This window comes from Clavelina lepadiformis, chromosome 8 (assembly GCF_947623445.1).
Source record: "Clavelina lepadiformis chromosome 8, kaClaLepa1.1, whole genome shotgun sequence".
NCBI lineage: Eukaryota > Metazoa > Chordata > Ascidiacea > Aplousobranchia > Clavelinidae > Clavelina > Clavelina lepadiformis.
In genome coordinates, this window is record NC_135247.1 from 165,397 (window position 1) to 178,104 (window position 12,708).

At 36.3% G+C, this 12,708-nt stretch overlaps 1 protein-coding gene and 2 long non-coding RNA genes across 6 annotated transcripts; all 3 read left to right on the plus strand.

Annotated features, from left to right (window-relative positions):
• The first annotated feature begins 772 nt into the window (after positions 1 to 772).
• Positions 773 to 7,230, plus strand: LOC143469204 (uncharacterized). 4 transcript variants are annotated; one of them, XR_013119075.1, is made up of 4 exons: positions 773 to 2,929; positions 3,012 to 3,123; positions 3,554 to 3,630; positions 5,794 to 6,498. It is a non-coding gene; the product is annotated as an uncharacterized LOC143469204 (long non-coding RNA). The 4 variants fall into 4 exon arrangements; XR_013119076.1 differs by adding an exon at positions 7,132 to 7,230 and having other exon boundaries at positions 773 to 3,630; positions 5,794 to 7,032; XR_013119077.1 differs by lacking the exons at positions 773 to 2,929; positions 3,012 to 3,123; positions 3,554 to 3,630 and adding exons at positions 4,138 to 5,610; positions 7,132 to 7,230 and having other exon boundaries at positions 5,794 to 7,032.
• A 1,059-nt stretch (positions 7,231 to 8,289) lies between these two features.
• LOC143469203 (uncharacterized) lies at positions 8,290 to 8,939 on the plus strand. The gene is made up of 2 exons (XR_013119074.1): positions 8,290 to 8,672; positions 8,835 to 8,939. It is a non-coding gene; the product is annotated as an uncharacterized LOC143469203 (long non-coding RNA).
• A 1,215-nt stretch (positions 8,940 to 10,154) lies between these two features.
• Positions 10,155 to 12,085, plus strand: LOC143469206 (mucin-2-like). The gene is made up of 5 exons (XM_076966818.1): positions 10,155 to 10,281; positions 11,193 to 11,398; positions 11,469 to 11,592; positions 11,657 to 11,749; positions 11,810 to 12,085. Exons 1-5 carry the CDS (start codon positions 10,203 to 10,205, stop codon positions 11,899 to 11,901), a joined length of 594 nt encoding a protein of 197 aa, XP_076822933.1. The 5' UTR covers positions 10,155 to 10,202; the 3' UTR covers positions 11,902 to 12,085.
• Positions 12,086 to 12,708: the final 623 nt, after the last annotated feature.

Genomic DNA, 12,708 nt, shown 5'->3' on the forward strand with positions numbered 1-12,708 from the left:
AAGCCTAATGATTTGGAACCGAGATTATATGCAGACTGCATGACATCCCATTGTTGAAGACAGCAATCACAGCATAAGTTAATACAGAGATAGATAGGCCAAGAACTTACTGACAGATTTATAAGCAATGGACATCATTAGTTTGTTGATTGGCATTAGGCATCATTAGCCTGGGTGTCTATTTGTTTATGAGATCCTAACCCAGATGTTGCCCTAGGGCCTAGGCTATCAGGGATATATCAGGCAAGCTCAGGCTTTGGTATTATAGATAGGCTACCATGAAGTTCGTAATATTTTAAAATTGTAACTAGGCTAGGCTGTCGATAGACTGTTTAAATTGTACACGTACAGGTAAATTTGAACGGAAGAAAGTTCTGAATGGTTCTACAGTTCTATACATTGTGTTGCTGAATTTATAATACTGTTATGTTTGTGTATAAACCTAGACTTAATTTTGAAAAGTTTTGTGCGGTTCAGGTGGTGTAATTTTCATTATGGGAAGGAGAGTAAATTTTACAGTTACGGAAAAAAACATTTTTATTGACTTAATGAATAAGCCTAATTACATTAGTGTAATTGAATGCAAAAAAACTGATAGTAAATCTTTGGAATCCAAGTCCACTGCTTGGAAGGAACTCTGTGCAGAAGTCAATTCAGCATCAAGTTATTGTTTCCGATCAGTTGAACAACTGCAATTGCTCTGGAAAAATTATAAAGCTCGCACTAAGAAAAGAGCTGCGGTTATACGCAGAGAGCGGGCTAAAACTGGATAACCCGGCAAGCACTGGATTGGTCAATGCCGATTAAGTCACCATCTGTCCGCTGAAAATGTTCTGCGGCATAAAACCGTAAAGTAGTGACAAGTTGAAGAATTGGTGGTATGCAGTGATTACGATTTGTGCCATGCTCTAAATCAGAGGAAATCATCCCCAAAAGTTGAAGAACTGAATCCTTTCTAAAGCGAAAACGTTCGCGAAATTGCTCTTCTGTAAAATTTTCAAATGGGTTTAGTCTGTCTTTTATGTTTCTTCTCGGTGGTGTCTCAATAAAATGCTCAATAAATTCAATACAATCCATTGTAATATTTGCAACGTTTTATTGCTAAATCTGACAGAAAATGACACAATAAACAAGGTAACATAAGGTAAGGTAACTAATCTATGTTAACAAAGGTTAACCGATGCTTGGTCTCATAGTTTTATTTGTATTCCATAAAAAATCTAGCTAACGCTTAATCTCTCTGCTATGTAGGTTGCAATTAATAATATAATGAAATAAAGCAACGCAAGCCTCTGCTACCTGCCATATAAGTTCAACGGTTGATAGGCCTACCCTTCTGTAGTACTGTATTACTGCCATTGCATATAATATTGGCTCAAAGGCTAGTAGCACTTCCAATACACAACCTATAGCACTCTCCAATACTTCCATAAACTTGCTTTTCATCAATTATTCACATTGATCTAGACTTAAACCTCCTCGTCAGTAGGATTAAATTCAAGGATTAAATGCCTTATTTTAATCCTGGATTATCTCTGATCGTCGCTGGTGCATACCGTTAGTAAAGATCAACAGTAGTTAATCGCGGATCAAAAGTAATCTGTACTTGATCGGGTTTGGTGCATCCCACCCTTAGAGTTATAGAAAAGACAGCAAAAGGTAAAGCTTTTTATGCAAATATCGACGTTGACAACATATTTCTAAAAAATGTCAACTAGAACGCATTTGAAACCTTTGTATTCTCTGCTCTAAAAAGTGCTGACCTATCTCAGAAATTTTCTCTCAAGCAAATAAAAGTTTTTCAACTTGGTCGAAAATTTCAATTCATATCCCTTCAAAACAACTTGAAAATAGAAGTCTCAACTTAGGGTAATTACCCCAGATAAAAGCCCTAAAACTGGCGTCACCAAACTTTGTTCACAAAAGGCCAAGTAATCATGAAAACTGACAATAGCCAGCCAAATTCCCACTTTGTTCAATAAGCTCATTTGTGAATTAGTGAGGCCGGACAAATTAAACTTGCCGGCCGGATCTGGCCCACGGGCCGTAGTTTGGTGACCCCTGCCCTAAATTATAAGGTACAGAGCCCAGATCTGAACACATCTACACTGTAAAAAATCTTTTCTAATTATAAGTCAATTTTACAATTGAGACTAACTGTAAGCCATACTTTTCGTTGGAAGACTAACTATTAGTTCATTCGAACAACAGGATATCAAATTGAACTTATTACTAGTCTGCAAATGAAAAAACTATTTATAAGTCTTTGATTTGCCAGACCTCTATAATAATGGCTTCGTTAAATAGCACAGAAATCGCGATTCAGACTTATTATTAGATTTTAGTTGCGGTATCGCAAAACAAAACTTGTTTAAGCTAATTCTTTAGCAAACATCAAAGCAGTAATGTACATTCGCAAAACATCCCTTACAAAAACGTAAAAATATTTTATGACGTGTTCGCATAAATTGCACAAAGATTCGGATAACTGTTAAGTTAAATTAAAAGTCTTTGATACATTGCGAACAATTCGACCAGAAAATAATTTGCAATATTCGATTGAAAAGAAATGAACATGAAACGGTTTAACAGAAAAATTCAGAACTTAGCCGGTTTTGTTTAGCTGGTTTAGAACGGATTAAAGACATATTACAGGATGCGTTAAAAACAACTGTTTGTATGACTCATCTACAAATCCAGTTAAGTCAATTTTAGATGGAACATAGACAATTTCATTTATCGAGTAAAACGGAAGAGGCTCATAGTATAAAATATCATTGTAAGAAATAACCTGCAAGGCATCCATGGCACGCAATACATAACAATTGACAACAACATTTCGAATCCACGCCTTCAGTGGTAAACTTTTGCACTGGAAAAACATACTTGTTTTGGAGGTAAAAAATAGCTTTTACTTTACCAAATGAAGGTAAGTCATTTTCTGGTTGACTAGCAATAAAACAATCTTCCTTAAATTTCATTCCGTTAAATTGAAACCACTTCAATTGCAGAATTTCTTGCAACAAAATACTGGGTTGATATTGATATATTTTATGAATGATGTCGTGAGAAGTATCACGAACTTCAGGACCATGTTGTGCATTGAAAGAAAACATGTTCCCGGTAAGCATGTTTGAACAGAGTGCTTGTTGTTGTCTTTGGGCCATGTACTTAGTAATATTTTTATATGAGGCATTTGCGGCAAGGTTTTTAAAAAAGGGAATGTTTTCCTTCAAACCTCATACACCAGTATCTCACGCAAGGTGCAAGCCACAACTTTCCTCGTGTAAAATGGTCATTGATCAGTGATCATTGACCACTAATAACCTGCAACTTTGTTCATTGGAATACAATGAACATCACAAGCACACTCGCGCACTACACACGCAAGTTAGATGAAAGAAGAAAGATAGATTGTGCTTGCGCGCTGGATGAACCAGCCTTTAAATTTGTAACTCGGGTATTATTACGTCATACTTAGGGTTTCTCTTTTCGCAAAGATTGTAGAATGTGTCGCGAGAAATTAGGAGAGTGCGTTTTTGGCGTGTTACAGTACTGCAAAGAAGATGGACATTGTCGAGGAAGCAAAAAGAAATTGTTTGAGTGAACGTATCATCAAGGAACTGAAAGGTATTTTAAAACAGTTTGGGCTCTTATAGTCTCATCTTATATTTTATCTTATTTGCGCTGCTGCAGTTTGTTGGAATTGTATATATTATAATAATTATATCATAATGTTCCATCATTGACTTATTTCCGCATGCGTGAATTTATTTCAAGTTTCGTGTTTGGTATGGTTCTGTTGGGAACTAAAAGAGCATAAGCTATAAATCAATGGTTTGAAGTATTTGCAGTTTGTGTCGCCCATTTTCTTGTAAAACGATACTACTTCACCCTAAATTGCTTACCAATCTTTTAATAGTTGATACGGGGCTATACTGGTCGGTAATGCAGAAGAGTCTATTTTGGGGCTTTTACGAAAACTCCTTAGAGGTCCAATACTTTTATGAGTATGAAATCGGTCATTTTATGTTTCCTCAAAAGCGCGGTGGGGACGAAAAAATCAAAACAGTTATTATTACCATTAGGGATGTGCCACGAGGAAGGTTCGCACGAACCCGAATATCATGAAGGTCGACACGAACGAATCCCGAGTCTATTCGTATTAGGACCAAACAATATAATTTCTTCCAAAAGTTGTCAAGTCTTGCTTCTAAAATGACTTAATCAATGGACAAATGGCTTTCTTTCGAAAAATAGTTGTTTCGAAAGACGATCGAAAAAGCAAAATCGTTAGGAAAACGACCTTCATTGTAAGTACTGCTGACTCTAGTTTAGCATTGTCCGGAAACTAGATCATCAATTTTTACGAAAGTCAGTAAATTTATAAAGTAATATTATATTCTGGTGCGCCATTGTTGGTATTCGTGTTCGCCCGAATTTTCCATAAAGGCGATATTCGGCGAATCTATTCGGGTTTGCGTTCGTATCGGCCCATCCCTAATTACCATGCGCCAATGAACAGGAAAAAGTGAACAAGCCGAAATGGCTTAAAAAAGTTAAAAATCACTGATAACAACTAAAACGGCCACTACACCCATAAATAGTTAAATCCACAAAACATAAGTTAGAAAAGCTAAATTAAGCAGACCAGCAAGTGTGTGTTGGAACAGGTGGTTTTAAATTGCTTCAAGGCTGTACAGTGTACATCAATCGATGATGACATTTACTTGGAGCCGGTAACCGCCAGTGTGGCGGGCGGCCGTTAATTAAACTACTTCACCCAGTTTGTAGTCGTGAAACTTGGAGCAAACTTGGCATTGTGATGGTACTCTATTATACGTCTTGTTCATTGTTTATGTGCCGTTTAAATAATAATTAATTCCGTCTATCTGTTAGCTTGTTGATGTTATGCAATGCAAGTTTGTCAATATCAAAAAATGTTGTAATTCGGTTTTCAGGTTTTGTTTTTGTCCTTTTGTATAAACTATAAAACAATGAAAGTATAAATTTAGTATAGTGAAGTTCTTCTTGTCGAAGTTTGTACAATTAGCCTACATACAACAACTGTTGTTTGCCAACCATGGCATGTTTATGTTTTTATTGTTGTATTGAGGAAAGTCATTGCATCACTGCAGAACAAGTTGTTATTTGTTCTATTGTTTATGATTTTCACTGTCATCAGTGAAATCGAGTCTTTATTTTATGGTATGGTGTGATTGGTGTCATAATATTTAAAGTCGGACCAAGGTAAGATTTGCACGACTTACACTTACTAAGTGTTTCATTGATCAAGCCCTAAAGTTTTAATCTATTTGTATCGTATCGTTTATCTTTGTCATTAACTGTACGAAGAGGAAACCTAGTGCTATGGTAGCTTACAAGGGTCACAACAATTACAATTTGGGTTCCCAACATTTCCGTTTGGTCCACTTAAAATATTGTAGGCTGCCGTATAGTGCAGTATTATGCACAATATACCTTCTACAAAACGTAGATTATATAGGCTTAACTAAGACAATACAGTATAAAAAATACAGTACAGTTGCACCTTGCGACATAATTGTCCATAATCCAATCATAATCAATTGCAATCATAATCCAGAAAAGGTAATTCAATTTATTAATTTTGTGTCACTGAAAGTTTTAAGTTTCACGTACCATGCTATTACATACACTGAGACAATACACATTTATTGTCTGGATATGGTAAATTCATTTGTAGTAACGATTACTAAGGTTTTTTGTGTAGTTTGCTTTGAAAAGTAAAGCTGTGCTTCTTTTTACTTGCAGTGCATTGAGGAATATGCAGCAGCAACTAAGAGAACAACAGATACTCTGTGGGCGGATTCAAAAAAGAATTGGGAAGCTTTCTCTTCTAAATGCACTGTAGGAGGTGGAGACCCACACAGTTTCGAGTACATGAAAAATGTTGTAGCCAAGTTGGATGTTGAGGAAAGTTACATTTTTTTATTTACCCCTTTCGGACTTTTGGAAAGTTTAAAAAAATCTCATGACCAACCGTTTTTACTGTGTTTGGGAAATAAAGACGACCTGGAAATGCAATGTAGCATTTGCATTGACAGGAAACCTTTTGTTGAGATAGGAAAGGCAAATGCATTCCAAGGCATGGTGTATTTGCTAGCAACATATTATCTGTTAAATTTAGCTTATCCAGTGCAAGCCAAGCTTGCTTATCAAGCATTGGAGCACCATATTTTTGGTGTGGGAAAAACTCCTTGCAATAGAATGTATAAGTCGCTGTTTCAGTGATAATGTGTTTCACTATGTATCCATGAAAATGTGTTCAACAATATACTATTTCTTTGATGTATGTGTTCATCATGATAATGTTTTCAGCAGTATTCAATTTCTTTGTAATGTATGTATTCATCATGATAATAATGTTTTCAACAATGTACAAGTAATTCAATGTATTTGTGTATATATTCAAATTAATAATGTATAAAAGGAATGTCAATAAAATAACATTTCTGACTACATTTGTACTGAAATTTCCAACTGTAGTGGTTGTGTACCACGTAAATATCCACCATTTATTGATTGAATGAAATGTGACTTGTAATTAGTGTTAAATTGAATTTAAAAATTAGTCAACAAATAATACTAATAATCAGTGGAAATGACTAATAGCTAGCCTTCAATTGCGGCTAATAATTAGTCAACAAAACAAACTTATGAAAGTGGGACAAAAAAGCACCGTTTTTAGACTAATTATTATCCTCTTGTTGACTAACTATTAGAATTTATTTTTTACAGTGTAAGCTCTGAATGTCCACAATTCAACCAGAGAAGCCCTGTTTTGAATTACTTAAGCTAAGTCTGAAAGCGTAATTTGAAGGTAACGTCTTTTTTACCAGCAAGCACTGCGCAACCTGTGTTCAACTGTACTGAGCATGTATTTCCAAATAGTTTAAAGTAACCAGTCAGGCTACCTCAATCTGTCGACATAACTTCGTGGAAAGTGCTGCCTTATAGGATACTGAGCATTAAGTCGAAGGCCTTTGCATGGTAGATCATCCGTGATAATTGCAACTCTGTATTTATTCAACTTTGTTCATTGCTAAGTCATATGAATGTCAATCATAATTGTTTGTTTTCTTTATAAAGATGAATGTCTTGATGCTAATGGGAAACCAGTCAGTGGTAATCCGTTTGAGAAACCTGGAGATTGCGATAACTTTTACCAGGCAAGTATTTTAGTTCAAAGTGATACAATCATCTTAAAATGCAGACATTTAATATGTAATTCAAGTACAAACTATTTCATCGCCGTCCGTTTATCAAAGTTGCTAAATTGCAATACGGTGACCTGTGACCTTTCGCTGATGGGTTCATCACTCTTGGTTTAGACGAGGGGAAGAAAGAAATGGGGGGGGGGGGCGTAATGTTTAAGTATGGGACTCGTATGCTGTATGTCGGGTTCAAACCTTGCTATTGTTTGACTTCTTTTTTGGTCCAAATTTATTTTTGATCTAATTTAGTCATTAGAGGTGAGAGTTTGGATTGGAGGGAAATAGTTTAAATTAATTTACACTTTGGAAAATTGTGGTTTTAAGTTGAAACACTGCGTTTATTTCAAATCGCAGCCTAACTTAGCTGATGTAGTGAAGTAAGAGTTTGGGTCAAAGGGAATTAATTTTAGGTTAATTTACTCTTTAGAAAAATTAGTTCATCATTTTAAGTTGACAATTAGCACACATTTCAATTCACTGACTAGCGTAATTGCCGTTTAATATATTTTTATTTTCCCACTTCAGTAAACGGCAGCCGGTAAATAAGTGTCCACTTCACCGGCCGCCGCTTACCAAAGTAAGTTTTTACAAAATCGATAAACGGCAGCCAGTGAAATAGACACTGCCATTCAAATATTTTTACATGTTTTTCCCCAAAATTTCCACTGTTACCGAAAGCAAAATATTAAAATTTGAGTATTTCGTAAATAACCATTTCCAAGTTTATCATGCTTTATATCCTGCCACGTGCTTCTCTGCATGAATGAGTTAAGAGGCTGTATTTCTTCAAACAGATGCCAAACCTAATATTTCTTTTTCAAAGCTTTTACTGTGGCTCCTAAGCAAGAAGGGCTACTATTTTTACCCTTATATATATATGTAGAATTTGTTTAACCAGTAACACATGCACAACCATCTGCTGCTAATCCTGTTGCTCAGTTGTTGAATAGGGTCGGTTGTGCGCTATATTGGCATCAATGATTGCTAAATGTTTGAATTGAAGGCAACCCTATTATAAAAATCTTTAATTTGCACATTCTATTGGTATCTAGGCAGAAAATGCCCTAGCCCGCAATATAAGTTTTCATGCCTAATTTAATCTTCAGCCTACTATACAGATACCTTTGCAAGGTACCAGCAACAACTTTGCATATATGGACTCAATTTCTTCTCTACCTAAATTATCTGATTATCATTTGGCGACAAAAGTTGTTTTGCAGTTTCATTCATGTCAACTATCTTGAATTGATTGATTTTAAACTTTAATTTTCTTTCAGTGCTCGAATGGTTACCTACACACCATGCCATGTGCCCCTGGTACCGTGTTTAACCCTGCCATAGGTGTGTGTGATTGGCCAAATAAAGTTCCTGGATGTGGTGGTACACCAGCGGCAAAACCACCTCCACAATTTGATGGTATTGTGAAATATTTTTCTAATTGTTAGAGTTTTGTCAACGTGCATTGGCATACTATGCATGGTAAATCATCTGTGATAATTGCAACTCTGTATTAATTCTACTTTGTTCATTGCTTAGTCATATGAATGTCAATCATAATTGTCTGTTTTCTTTATAAAGATGAATGTCTTGATGCTAATGGTAAACCAGTCAGTGGTAATCCGTTTGAGAAACCTGGAGATTGCGATAACTTTTACCAGGCAAGTATTTGAAGTTCAAAATGAAGGAATTTTTAGAAATGAAGTATTTTATATGTAATTCAAATATTATTGCATGTTTCTCCCAAAAGTTTCCACTGTTCCCAGAAAGAAACCATTAAAATTTAAGTGTTTCATAAATAACCATTTCCGAGTTTTTCATACTTTATATCCTGCCACGTGCTTCTCTATTTGAACAACCATTAATCTGCTGCTGCTAATCCTGTTACTCAGTCGGTGAATAGGTTCGGCTCATTTCTTCGAGTCTATCTTAATAAGACAATATTTTCACTTTTCCTATTCGTACAACGAAGGTTGTAGATAAGATCACCAACCTGATTAAGTTTTCACTTGGTTCCTTAACACCAGCCTGGTTGCTAAACTACAAAGCACCCCATAGTTTGCTCTTCAAAACATTGCGCAAAAAAGTCATCTGAGACATTTACATACATGTGTGGGATGCTTCTAGTATATTGAGTTTTGGCATTATTTCATTCACATTCAAACCAAGAAATATAGTGCTTGCGTACTTTGCACCGTAGGCTTTAAAGATTAGGCATTTAGAGGTAGCCTGCTATCATGATGAAATGCAAACCATTCATATTAATCTTTAGTCAACACTTTTTCTGAGTTGTAAGTTGAACAAGCCCTAGCCTGCTATATAGACTTTTATGCCTAATTCAGTCTACAGCCTACTGCCTTGGTTATGAAAATGCCAGCTTAAATGCCTTGTCTGGCCACATTTTCAATCAGCATCAAATATTTTTTGCCAAACGTAAGATTCGACTCAAACATTGAATGAAAACATAAACGTGAGCAAACACTGCACAGGTACCTCACCTTCTTCCTTAGTCTTGCATTCGGGGAAGCCCCTGATAGCCTGTGAAGATAAAAAGAATTGTGAAATTTTCATTCTGTAAAATATCCCTTTTTCATAAATTATTTGTAGCAACTGCTGGAGTTATAGGATACAACATACAGCGACATGTTAAATAATTTCTTTCGAGCCAAACACATCTTAGCATCGCATCAAATCTTAAGTTTTGAGCAACAGTTTTAGCTCCCAAAACCTTTCAACTGTGAAATCATTCGTAATTTCAGTTCATAGTTGTGTCAGTTTATTGTGTTTTGCTCATTTCAACATTTTGTCATGTCCTTTAATTTTAAACCAATTTATATAAACACTTGGCAACAAATGTTGTTTTGCAGTTTTATTCATGTCAACTCTCTTGAATTGATTGATTTTAAACTTTAATTTTTTTTTCAGTGCTCGAATGGTTACCTACACACCATGCCATGTGCCCCTGGTACCGTGTTTAACCCTGCCATAGGTGTGTGTGACCATCCATACAACGTTCCTAAGTGTGGTGGTACAACAACAACAAAATCAACAACTACTACAACAACAGCAGAAACACCTCCACCATTTGATGGTATTGTGAAATGTTTTTCTAATTGTTAGAGTTTTTTCAACGTGCATTGGCATACTGTGCATGGTAAATCATCTGTTATAATTGCAACTCTGTATTAATTCAACTTTGTTCATTGCTTAGTCATATGAATGTCAATCATAATTGTCTGTTTTCTTTATAAAGATGAATGTCTTGATGCTAATGGGAAACCAGTCAGTGGTAATCCGTTTGAGAAACCTGGAGATTGCGATAACTTTTACCAGGCAAGTTTTGAAGCGTTTTCTTGATTGATGTTTACTTTGTGATCATAATATTTTTGTCCATCAACAACAAAGAAGGTTTTTATGTAATTTCAGTGCTCGAATGGTTACCTATACACCATGCCATGTGCCCCTGGTACCGTGTTTAACCCTGCCATAGGTGTGTGTGATTGGCCATACAACGTTCCTTCTTGCAAGAAAGATACCGGTTTGTTGACGAGTTTTTACTTATTTGTTGTCTTTACCTGGTGTGAGCTTGTAAGGACTCGCTCTCAGTTGATTGATTGATTGATTGATTGATTGATTGATTGATTGATTGATTGATTGATTGATTGATTGATTGATTGATTGCTACTTCGATTTGATCAGGTTAAATTCTCATCTAATTGAGAAGTCTCTGCTGCTTCTCATCAACCTGCTTCTAATTTTGTCGATTTTGTAACTTGATGAAATATTTTTTACCAAAATACGGCAACTGCAGTTAGTCTATTTCATATCATTGTATTTAAGATGTCTTTGAGCACTCTTGCTTGTTACCAATCGTTGTAAAAGAAACCAGTTCAACCATCTGTTGTTTGTTTGATTGTAATCACCAATTGCTTGTTGTAGATTCAAAACCGTCGAACTGCAGCGTGAAGTGGAGTTCATGGTTCAACACACACCATCCTGAACCATATATGACGTCTGGTGATTGGGAGACCATCAACCACATCGAGGCCAAGTATGGCCCGATATGCACCAAATCAACCATCTCTGATGTTCAGTGTGTTTGTGCTGGTTCGGCCAGTGATTGGACCACAACTGGAGACGTCATGGTTCGTCTTTCTCATTCGGCAAAAAACAACCATCTGTGTGATTGGTTAAAAATATTTTGTTGCTCACCAGACATGCAACACAGAGGAGGGTCTGGTCTGCAGGAACTCACAACAATCTGGGGGATTCACCTGCGTAGATTACAAAATCCGATTCCTCTGCTCCGGTGAATGTGGAATTCCTCCCGAATCTACAGGTATCCTATAATCACTTCACCAAGTTGCTATGGTTACTACTTATCACTGAACCCAATTTTCTAGCACCATCTTGTCATGATAAGAATGGTAAACCATTGAGCACAGGTCCAATAGAGAAACCGGGAGACTGCGACCATTTCTACCAGTGTGGTGCAGGTATGGTTTTTATGGGTTAGTTGTCTGGTATTTTTTATTAACAATTCTTTCTTCGCACAGGGGTGCTCTATGTGATGCCTTGTGCCCCGGGGACTGCATTTAACCCCGAACTGGGAGTTTGTGATTGGCCGTACAACGTCCCGGGATGCTAGACGTTGCCTCTTTTGTGAAGATTCACCAAAATTGTTTCTGGTCATATTTTGTTTAAAACTAAAATTATTGGAATTTCCTCATGTTTCGAATTTCACCAAACATGTCATGTCGGGAAATCCCCTTGTACATATGTGATAATTTTAAAAACCAAGTGATTTTTTAGAAATAAATTTGCAACCTGCAGCATTGTGTGGTTGTGCCAGATAAAAATCTACTCAGTCGTCCCTGTGTCTTCTGCGTAAATCTCATTTTATTATCGGCGATAAATATCAAAATTTAACCTTCGGGACAACCTTTTGTTTAATGAAGCGACTTTATTTTATGACTATGACGTCATCACGCAATAGAACCTCACGGCATGATTTAAGCAAATTAATGAGCGTCCCACAAACTTCCGTTGTCGAAGTCGTTAAAATTGTAACGTCCCATCAAAATTTGCTGACGAGTCAAATTTTTTCGTCGTTGCGCAATGACGGCGTCAAATCGAGCACGCGCCGGTTGTCGGCGCAAAAACGACAATTTTCTGCAACAGAATATTTGGTGAACGATCAAAATAACATCTAATTCACGATTTAGAAAAATACAACTTCTCATGAACCGCTGCGGTCTCCTACCACGCAGATGATAAACTCGGCCGAAGTCCTCTTTGCTGCTTCTTGCGCGTAATTTTTCTGCGCTGGTTTTAAACATAACTCACAAACATTTATATTGTTTTCTTGTAAACCTTTCCCGTTTGGTTTTTATCTTTATTTAAATTGAAAATGGCCGGCTTGGCCCTTCCAGTGCATTTGAAGTGAATTTATTTT

What these genes read in the sequence shown, in the direction of transcription:
- LOC143469206 (XM_076966818.1), top strand. Translation starts at nt 10,203, where the DNA reads ATGCCATGTGCCCCTGGTACCGTGTTTAACCCTGCCATAGGTGTGTGT. An exon ending in CAACGTTCCTAAGTGTGGTG is followed by an intron (nt 10,282 to 11,192) that starts GTACAACAACAA and finishes TGCTTGTTGTAG; the next exon opens with ATTCAAAACCGTCGAACTGC. An exon ending in TTTCTACCAGTGTGGTGCAG is followed by an intron (nt 11,750 to 11,809) that starts GTATGGTTTTTA and finishes TTCTTCGCACAG; the next exon opens with GGGTGCTCTATGTGATGCCT.